This window comes from Nuphar pumila, chromosome 7 (assembly GCF_984573655.1).
Source record: "Nuphar pumila chromosome 7, dmNupPumi1.hap1.1, whole genome shotgun sequence".
Taxonomy (NCBI): Eukaryota; Viridiplantae; Streptophyta; class Magnoliopsida; order Nymphaeales; family Nymphaeaceae; genus Nuphar; species Nuphar pumila.
Genome location: NC_143255.1, coordinates 30388342 through 30398850, shown reverse-complemented (window position 1 = coordinate 30398850; position 10509 = coordinate 30388342). Strand labels below are relative to the sequence as shown.

Below are 10509 nucleotides of genomic sequence, written 5' to 3'. Positions count from 1 at the left end.
TTTATGTTAAAATTGGTGTGTGCCTCTCTCTTATTATATTCTTTATTTTCTTTATTAACCCTTGCTCGTGTGCATCAATATATATATTGTGGTATCTCTTAGATGATAAGGGTTTTATTTTGGAGCTTGGGTGGAAGGAATGGTTCTATGTGATATGTGCAAGGCATAAAAGTGATATTTTTAGATATTTTGTAGCCATACCCTTCAATTGTGAAGTGGGTGCATTCAATTTGTGTACTTTTTTTTCAATAGGGATAACAGATTTCGATGGTGGCAGTTCGTTGAAACCCTCATCTTCGTACTTACACAACACGGGTGGGTGAGAATATCTCATATGATTGGGCTATTTTTCTGTACAGAATTGATTCATATTGTTCTTTTGTTTTCTTTTGATATTTTCTCATATTGATTCACAATAAAATTGGATGGCTTCGTGTTTCTTTTCTTTTCTGTTTTCGTTATTGATTTTAAGTTGTGTATGTTTTCTTGTTCACCATAAAAAATCGATGCTTTAAAGTAAGCATAAATGATCTAGTGGAATAAGCAGCTCGCTAAGAACTAAAAAAGACTTGATGAGCTGACTTAACTATAATCACAAAATATTGACATATTTTTTAAAATACCGAGATATTCTTAAAGCACAACATAATGCCAAGAAAACCTGACATTGTCAAGATATCATTTATTTTGAAAAGCCACATTTTTATTGCAATAAAATGGTTTTTATTATATATATAGTATTTTATATGTGCTAACATTTTCCTGAGAAAAACAAAAAGTTTTAATATATTAGGAGACTTTTTTTACTGTGATTTTCTCGAGAAAGAGATTTGTGATTACGGACCTAGCCTGACTTCTCCCTCCACCTTGCTAAGTTGGTGCACAATGCTTCCACCTCATTCACCATGTTGATAGGATCATATCATACGATTCATATATTAATTCTCACACTATTTTTTTGTTTACTTATTCATACACAAAAAATTTGATAATTCAAGAAGTCAGCTAATTTAACACATGCATTTTTTTTTTTAAGAACAGATTAAAATATGGTAGTTTCTGGTTATGAAGATTAAGGGCATGTTTAATTGGCATCAAATGACGATCATTATCTCGTAGTTGTGAGAGCAGGATTCTCATCTGCCACATTTCTCACATGCAATCAAACGTGAGAAAATGGGGCAGTGGGATCTAAAATCACGTTTGAGATCATCTTATTCATTTCTCATATGATTAAAAAACACATTATCTACCTTGTCATTCTCATATGATTTCAAATTACATGAAGGGCGTGTTCGCAATGCCCTGCAATTCTTGATCACGTGATTGTAAATCACAATCACCACACTTTCTCAAGGTTAGTGAAGCATGAAAAAGTAATCCTGTGATTGTGATTGTTGTTGCCTCCTTTGAATCTTGTGAAAGTAAATCATAAGGTTGTGATTTACAATCAGAGCTTATACTTTCTCATCTTCTACTTTTTTACCTGCGACCAAAACAAACATGTTGGAAACATATAAGCAAATAATCACATATGATTCAAGCAAATTTGCCCTAGATCCATTTAACTCAATAAGTGTGCCACCAGAAAGTATCATAGGTCAATGCAGAGTTAGATGCACTCTTTTCTTTATACTATATCTAAAATAGTGGCAATATATGAGATGTGTTGTGATAATCTTTTAGATATCATTAAGCTAAATGGTAAGGTGAAAATATATAGTTTCACTAAGAGACCGAAAGTTCTTTACATCGTTTATCTATTTAAACATTGTCAAGAAGGATGAGGAAACCACCCTCGGGATAAGAGACCTAATTGTTCTAGCCAAGCCTACCATACTTACGAACAATGTAAACTCGTAGTGCACCCCTTCCCTGGGGACCAGAGAAGAACCCGAGGAAGAATTGTGCCTACACTTGTGAATGTTAGGGTTTTGTTTCAAAGCTATTGAGTTAGAACTTAGGATTGTCTACCTATTTAACCTAAGTTGGGTGTTCATTTATTCCTAAAAGTTTAATCTCACATAAAAAAAAAGTACAAGAACATGACTTGGGTTTAAATAATGGAGAGTTGCATTTATGGGCAAGCCCATTGAGGGTATGTCAATTGAATTTCAAACTTTTTTTAGGTTTGGGTTTGGGTTTCAGTTTCCGTTTTCAATTTGGTTTGGTTTTCTTTGGTTATGATCATTTTTGGATTTTGACTATTCTTTTTTTATCATGAGATAGTTATATCCTCAAGATCAATACTGACCCTCTTTAGCATTGATTGACCCATTTATGAGCTTGACCAACCATTTTAGACCTAGATCCAGTCAACCCTAACGTTGGATTGACACATTCTTGCATGACTCATTGAATGCTCCAACATCCCTTAGCCACCCAATCATGTTGATTGTTGTTTGTGCTTCGTATTTTGGGTTGGTAGGATCATTTTTTACTCGTTGAGTGCCCTTCTTGTCCTTTGACCATCTCCAATTAGTAACTCTCCCTCTTCTAGCCGTTTGGGGCTTTTATGGCTAGTCGTTTGGTTAGCTTGAGCCCCTTTATTGCTAGCGGTTAGACTAAGGCTTATATATACCCCAACCCCCTCTCTCTCTCTCTCTAGCAGTCTTTTTGTTCATGTCTCCGGTGAGTTGAGATATCAACTTAGTCAAAAATGTACCTAAATTGAGTCTAGGATCTACTTTACCTATTCAAGATGGTTTGTGTCAAGTTGCTTGGTTTCACCCAGTGCAGGATGTGGGACGATCTTCACAAATAGGTAAAAGTTTAGTTGTATCTTGAGAGAGAAATTACACAAATACCCATTATACTAAAGATTTGATTCTAAGTGGAACCACTATCACCTGAAAGATAGTAAGTCTAACACGTACCTTTAAGTGCACCTGGTTCAAGCTCAATTGCCATACCACTGTATGAAATTTTCCAACAGTGAATGCATCAACCCAAGCGGTAATCTCCTGAGATAGGTTAGCTGCTACTCAAACCCCACCTTGAAGAAACTGGGAGGAAATTATGAGAACAATCTTTTTTGTTTTTTTCAAGACAAGTAGTGGCCACGCATGCTGAGCACCTCTTAACATTGTTCATCTTACCTTTGAAAGGAAACCCGTCATATCACTTGCTTTTCCCTTGTTTGAGGGCGCTAAACACGCATGCTTTGTGAATAAAATCATTTCCAATGTCCACAATAAATTTCTTTTTACGTTAATTGCTATTGGATCCTTCTAAATGAACATCATGGCAATTTTTTGGTTATTCTTGTAAGCACCACAAAGCCAAAGAGACATGGATCACGAGGGTGAGACATAGGTGTTATATAATAATTCCAACCTTCCCATCTACATTTTTTATCTAAAAACTGTTGGAAAGAACGATCTTCACGGCTACAGTTTGGGCATGGCAGCATGGTGATAAATGTCTAGATTCTTGCATTTACGGTAGATTTTTTCTTGCCTAAATCTTCGTGGTTTCCTTGTAATCGGTGGCCAAGATATGGCTATATATATGGGACTCCTATGTATCAGGCAGTCATGAATGAGAGAAAGACTTACCTTAGTTACTGTGGATGTAGGCCTCTCTCTCTCTCTCTCTCTCTCTCTCTCTCTCTCTCTCTCTCAGCTACGTTGAAGATAAACGAAATTTAATATTTCCAACCATCTCGTTAAATGAAGGCCTTTTTGTTTATCAGGACACTTCAAGAAGCGAATTTGCGATGGTGGTAGCATATTCTTAACCTGTTAGAGTACTGCCCGAGTGCATTGTGGCTGCCAAAGTGGAGCAGATCCAGTGATCAGGCAGAGCACTTAACAAAGTACTCGAGTCACATAAAACACAAAATATTGCGGCACGTGTAACAATTTTCTGTGCAGTGAGTTTTTTTCTATTGCACATAGCAATTTCTATTTTCTACACAGAAAATTGCTTTACGTACAGCGATTTTCTGTTTTTTATGTGGCCCCAGGCCCAATCACTGGAACATGCCTCGCCAGACCCAATTGGCCCGCGGATGTGATGATGTAAGGGTGTTAATTATTGAGGGGATCAGCCCAAAGCTTCCTTGCTTTACTTGAGCTTGATCATGCTTATGAGAATGACCAAAAGGGCCAAAGGAGAAGAGGCCACCAAACAAGGGTTCCAAGTAGCAATTCAAGCAACACAACAATCTTTTTGCAGAACCGAAAATGCATGTGATTCACAAGCTTAATGAGAGCTATATAACCTAAAGAGAGAAAATCAAATGGATATGATAGCAGGGGTGTTGCCTGAACCATTGCCAAAGAACCAATACAATCAGCTCCTGTTTCGATAAGTGCATGAAGTTGTCAATACCTTACCTAATATCGTTCTTTCTTGTACCAACATTTCCTTGCAGGCACAACGACATTGTTAAAAAGACCCCCAGTATTGGAGCTATTATAGACCATTTTCATTGGCGGAAATCAGAGACTTTCACTACCAGGCACATATGGCGTATTGGTTAATAGCATATCAGATGCGTATTATATTCATTTGGGAAATCAGGAACAAAGTTATATTCTAGAATTTTCCCATTTCCCTTCACAAATTCACGGTGGAGGCACTTAACTCTGCTCGGGGAACAGATTCTTCCCAGCCTTCAAGCATCTCAAGGAGCAATTTTTCCACGATGAATTTATACTAACCGTTGGTTTCCACTGGAGCCAAATTGAATTTCAGTTTCAGTGTAGAGCATTTGTTTTAATCAGTGGCAAACAGGATTTGCGATGCAATCATTGGGGGAGATATCTCTTCCTAGGATGGATCATATCTCAAGGAATGCTCTACTTGAAGAACTACAGGACTGAGACCATTTTATCACAATTACACTGTCAAAACCAGATAATTTTGGAATATCTCAGTCTGACAGTTGCATTTGGTGAATAGAGCAGTTGAAGGACGGGTGCATTCAGGTGCCATAGAGGATTCCTGGTTTACTAGGATGCTTGGGTTCCAGATGTTCAAATGTCGACTGATTCCCAAATCCAGCAAACTATGTTAGTAAAAGATTAGCTCGCATGGGTTCTATCGGCGTGAATAGAATTTGGAAGGATAAACCACCTGAGTGGTTACCCACCATTTCTCATTTGTAATATCTAGTTGGGTCCTTGTACTGGTAGGGGTCTGCCTAACCCCAGCTGAGCAAGAAAAAAAAAACTTAAGTCATATGTTATGGTCCAGTAACTAAGATTAGCAAAACTTAGGTTTCAATTTCACAACTGCCAAGCAAGAAATAGCTTACCTCGGAGTCAATTCTCCCTGCCAACAATTTGTACATTCTCAACAATGGATTTTGTGACTGGTTTAGTCATTTGAAAGAATGGGCTACATGTACAACATAGTACAGGCCGCTTCCTGTAGCAGAAACAGCCCCAAAAAACAAATGCTTAAGCCATATGAGCAACTTTATTTTTGACAATACACTGGAAATCAATAATCAGATTGTTAGCCACATAAGATGAAAAATGCTATAATCGCTAGCCTCCATACTCGGTTTCCAGGATAGGCACACCCGGGCCGTAAATGGAGCGGCATCGGTCACTGAATGAACTAACTAGCCGGGAGACCACCTCTTTGAAGAACATGGATGCCGCCTAAATAATGAAACAAGATTAGGATAGACGATAGGGATGAACAATAGATTACAATACATTATAAAGTTATGGACAGTGGAAAAAAAAACATTTTAAAATGGAAGAAAAAGTTTCTTATTGAACAAAAGACCCTCAAGCAGTCCATAAACTAATCAGTGAAACCCATCAGAAAATAGAAAAATGGATCAGCCAGACAGATTGATTGAGACTCTAAATTGCTGTTTTTTAAGAGCTTCAACTAAGGTTTTTCCAATATTTGCCCATAACTTAAGCAGCAGCCAGTGAAAAGAAAATGCACAGAAAAAAAATTATTCTCAAGGGCTTGCACTGGAAGGTGATAAATCAGCAGCAGCTGAAGCAGACACAAGGTGATAAATGATATCAAGTTAAAGAATAACCTGCCGATAAAGGGGTGATTGGAATTTGAAGTCCACCAAGAAATGAAGGTCACAGGTTCCGGGAATAGGACCAGGATTGAACTCCCATATGTTAATCAAATGATCAAAAAGGCCACTTTCAGAAGACGTTGTCTGCAATAAATTTATCAGTAAACAACTCGTACATTCAAGGAAATCAAAAGAACAAGCAACAGTAAATAATGCTAGAGAAACAAAAAATACATTTAGAAATTAATATAACCTATATATAGATGATGCATAGCAACAAATTTTTGGTTGACAAATGTAGCCAATAAACGACAAAACAATGACAACCTGAACTTACTCCAGAATAGAAACATGATATTTCATCAACAGGAAAGACTGATAAAGCTTGCCTCCTCTATACAAGGTCAAAAACACATAGAACTTCAACCACAAAGCCACAGAAAGACATCATTGGAACTCTATTCAGCGTGGAAGGATGACCACTAACATGAACTGGCAATGGCCATTAGAACTTATTCAACAGAGACCAATCATATTATTATGTTTGTAATGGAGAAATCAATAGATAATATGTATATCATTCTCAAAATAGATCTTCTAGAAGTGATAAAGAAAAAGAAATCAAAGATTAATATATGTCTCTCACTGGAAACTTCCAATCATCCCAAACCATCTCAATTTGTATCAAATTCTATACAAAGGCATCAAAGAACATCAGTTATTTCAGTTGCATATAATGCCTATTATTGGATTCATCACATGTTTTATTATAAGTATATGAATCTGATAAATAAACAATTTCATGGGACATAATTCAATTCAGTTCTACTATTGAGGCCCAAAGTATATTCCCACAAAAATCTGTATCAATGCCACCTGCATTATAACTACACATAGGTTGTCAGCAGTGCCCTTGAATCAAAACTCATTTGTGCTGTAACAAGAACATATTATAAATGAAGCTTGCCAAGGATTTACAGACTAATTTTTCAAAATTGTAGCCCTCAAAATACTGTATCTTGGTCAATATGTCCCAAATACAGGAGGAAAAGGATAGACAAAATACAATCTGCACATATGCATAGGGATAGTTCAGATCATCTCAAATCAAGACAAGGACTCAAGATGTAGATTACAATTAAATGAACAGAAAACCCCATATGAAATAGAAGCATGATCCTTTAGCATCAATCCTTTCTGTGATAAGACATAATGCAATGCACTTATTTTAGCAACAAGCAATTTAACACTGCATTGCAAAACCAAAAAGTTGAATAGCGTAACCATTTTCATAGCATGAGGAATTCTACGAAGAACACAGAAAACTTAAATTTTTTCAAAGTCAATATTCTATCTCGTATGACAACTTAAAGAATTTTTTAATACCTTTATACACCGAGGTTTCTGTAGTTCCACATGAGACATGTAACTTTCAACAAAAACATTAAAACCAATCTGCAGCTCTGCATCAAATGAACCATCACCATTGTGCCGGACTATCTTTGACTGCTGGCACCAAGGCACAAAATCTTGATAAAAATCGACAGCAGCAACAACAGCAAATAGTTGCTCTGGGGAGTACCTGATTGGAGCAAATCAAGAAAAAATGTACCAGATATCAAGGCTAAATAACCTAAAAGAATATTCCTGAAAACAAAACTACACGGACAATATTGAAAGTAGAAAACTAATACCCAATCTCACTGACCAGTGACAATTCAAATAAGATGAAAGGACATTTCAAATTAAAAAATAAATAAATACATAATGAGATTGACAGTTGATGCATTATATAAGATCACCCGGAATGCAAGAAAGATCTCAAAACATGGACTAAAATGAAACAAACAAATAATCTCTGGACCCATTTAAGACAATGAAGAAACGAACTGACATAAGGAAGGTGCAAAACATGATAAATGATAGCTTCGCAAATAAGGGTATGCCACAATCATTAAGAAATTACTCAAAAAATATGGAAAAAAAAAAACTGCAAGAAGTCCCAACTGAAAAAGCTGCATAACCTTGCTAACACGGCAAGGTAGGGAACCTAAATCCAAAGCACACATGCATACCCCATAACTCGTCTCTCCTCATAGTTCCTTGATAGAGCATTTCCCTCTTCACCATCAACGCAACCAAGAAACCACCTTGTTTGGCAAGCATTAAACATCTTTCCGAAATCATCTCCTCTTAGACTCGGATGCTTGTTTGCATTTATCATTTTGGTGACAGATGGGAACTCGATGCCTGCAATGCTACTAAAACCTTGCACCTGGGCAAATTTCTGCCCACTCTGAATAGGCTTTGTTGACAGCTCAGAAGAATATATAAGACAAACATAATTTCGGAGGCATGGTAAAAACCTTCGAGAAATTTTCATGTTCAAGAAAAATGCACCAAGTGAACTCTTCAAACCTGGAGAGCAAGCAACGCAAAAGGTCCTGTACCAGGAGAAAAGAAAGAGGTGAGAAAAGCAAAAGAGAACTTATAAATTATAATCCTTTGAAAAGCTTCCCAGTGTTGTAAATGATAAAAGGAAAATAGGAAGGAAAAGGTAACCAATATAACACAAGGATTGGAATGATAGCACCCATTGGGATACAATCTAAATAACTAAGCGTTGTTAGAACCAAATCTTAAGCACTCAGGATTCAGCTTTAGTCGAGAATGTCAAGTCACTAATAAATGCCCAAAGATTGCGCAGTTCCCAGGTTGGAACCCTACTGACCCTGACTCAACCAACTATACAGATGGACTTTGACCAAATTATGTCAGGTGAAATTAAGACCAGCAACAAATTGGATATGAAGCAAATATCTAACCCAACATGAGGCAGTCAAAACAGATGCAGTTAAAGAGATCACACCTGAATATGAAAACAAGTTGGACTCAAATGCAAGCACATACCCTGATCTATTAAGTTAAAGACGATTTGGAGTATGTAAGCTAATCAATAGCCAGCATGATCTGACACAATATAATGTGCATAGCAGTTCAAATCAAACTGGCATCCTAAAAATGAGTAGAAACACTTTACCATACAATCATAAACCACGTAAATAAACTACTCGGAACAGTCAACATATAGTATCCTCTTTGCTTAAAGTTTGAATTTCAAATTGGATACAACCCTGATTGCAATGGAGTTTCTTGAACTGATCCCAGCCTTGGATTCGGATAACTGTCAATCCTGATCCAAATCCGAAACAGGCACAGTAAGGAGCTGATTTTGGTAAGGATTGATATTAGTCTAGCATGATAGCATACCATCATGAAACAATCTCTATTTCATTGGTTGTGAAAGAGCACTTTAGAGTTCCAGTTTCGATCAAATTAGAACCGACGCCCAAGCACAAACAATCACCAAACTTGACGAAATATACCAAACCAAAATGTGAAACTTACAAAAGCATAAATCAGGCCCATAATCTCATTCCCGCATCGACAAATTCACAAAATTAAACACTCCATCGCCTCATCCGTTCCAACAACGCATCCCCAACCATCCGGACCTTAAATTCTACCTGAAATCCCATACACTCCACCAAAAATAAAGCAAAGACCTAAACCTTATACCTTGGACTCCAACACCGGTACGCAAAAAATCCTCCAAAAAGGGATCGCCAAACGCAAAGCCACAGTTCCCAACCGAAAACACAGAGATTTCCCGTACGAAACAAAAGAGAAAGAGATCACAGAACGAAAAACGCTTACCAATCAAAACCAACAGGAAACCACTATTCGAATCAAATCCGATCAGCCAAACCGGGAAAAAAAAGGAAAAACTTGGCGAACTTAAAAATTTGATAAATGGACAGGCAGAAAAAACAGGAAAAGGAGAGGAATACCTCCAAACGAGGCGATCAGAAAGGGAAAAACCGGAATGGAATCGGAGGAGAGAGGGAGGCCGTAAGAAGAGGGGATTTTGAGGGTTCCCGAAATCTAGGGTTGGGGTCAAATTGGGGAAGGAAATGGCGCCTCGGTTCCCTCGCTTTGCTGTGCAATTTCCACAACGTATGAAACTTTGCCTACCACGAAAGCAAAGTTTAATATTTGAGAAATTTACGCATAGCCTCCTAACGCATGAGGAAATTAAATTTAACAGGCTCGTTTTTCACTGGTTTAGCATAGCGCGTCAGATTTTAGAAAATTGCTCGAATAAGCGATTCCGTTGGTCTTGGTCAGAGGTGGACTGGAGACGGAAACCGTAAAAAAAATACGTGGTGTTGGAAGCGTAAATAGGGATGGCAGTGGACGGGGAAACGGGGCCCGGCCCGGCCCCGCCTCACCGTGTTTGGACTGGGGATGGAGGATAGGGATGGAGGTTAAAATAAAAAACCGTGCCGGATGGAAGGCGGGGATGGACTTAGGCTTTCCCCTACCCAGGCAGCATCCTCGATCCCCACCTTGCCCTGCCCGGTCCTCGATCATCCTTTAGAGATGGTAGTGGACCGAGGGGAAAGGGGCTATGCCCCGCCTTGCCCTGTTTGGACCGAGGATGGAAG

General features: G+C 37.9%; 1 protein-coding gene across 4 annotated transcripts; it reads right to left on the bottom strand.

Moving 5' to 3' along the window:
- Window positions 1-5211: 5211 nt before the first annotated feature.
- Window positions 5212-9843, bottom strand: LOC149831731 (uncharacterized). Of its 4 annotated transcripts, XM_090012191.1 has the most exons (7): window positions 9719-9743; window positions 9410-9528; window positions 8077-8445; window positions 7388-7583; window positions 6014-6145; window positions 5512-5615; window positions 5212-5376 (listed from the first exon to the last, which is right to left on the bottom strand). In XM_090012191.1, exons 2-7 carry the CDS (start codon window positions 9415-9417, stop codon window positions 5271-5273), a joined length of 915 nt encoding a protein of 304 aa, XP_089868317.1. In that variant the 5' UTR covers window positions 9418-9528; window positions 9719-9743; the 3' UTR covers window positions 5212-5270. The 4 variants fall into 4 exon arrangements, with proteins under 4 accessions (XP_089868317.1, XP_089868320.1, XP_089868319.1 ...); XM_090012194.1 differs by lacking the exon at window positions 6014-6145 and having other exon boundaries at window positions 9719-9843; XM_090012193.1 differs by lacking the exon at window positions 9410-9528 and having other exon boundaries at window positions 9719-9815.
- Between the last annotated feature and the right edge of the window lie 666 nt (window positions 9844-10509).

Bases quoted from the DNA above. Each gene is read 5' to 3' on its own strand.
- LOC149831731 (XM_090012191.1), bottom strand. The intron at 7,584-8,076 runs GTATGCATGTGT...TGCTCCAATCAG, and splicing joins GAGGAGAGACGAGTTATGGG to GTACTCCCCAGAGCAACTAT. The intron at 5,616-6,013 runs GTTATTCTTTAA...TTCATTATTTAG, and splicing joins AATCACCCCTTTATCGGCAG to GCGGCATCCATGTTCTTCAA.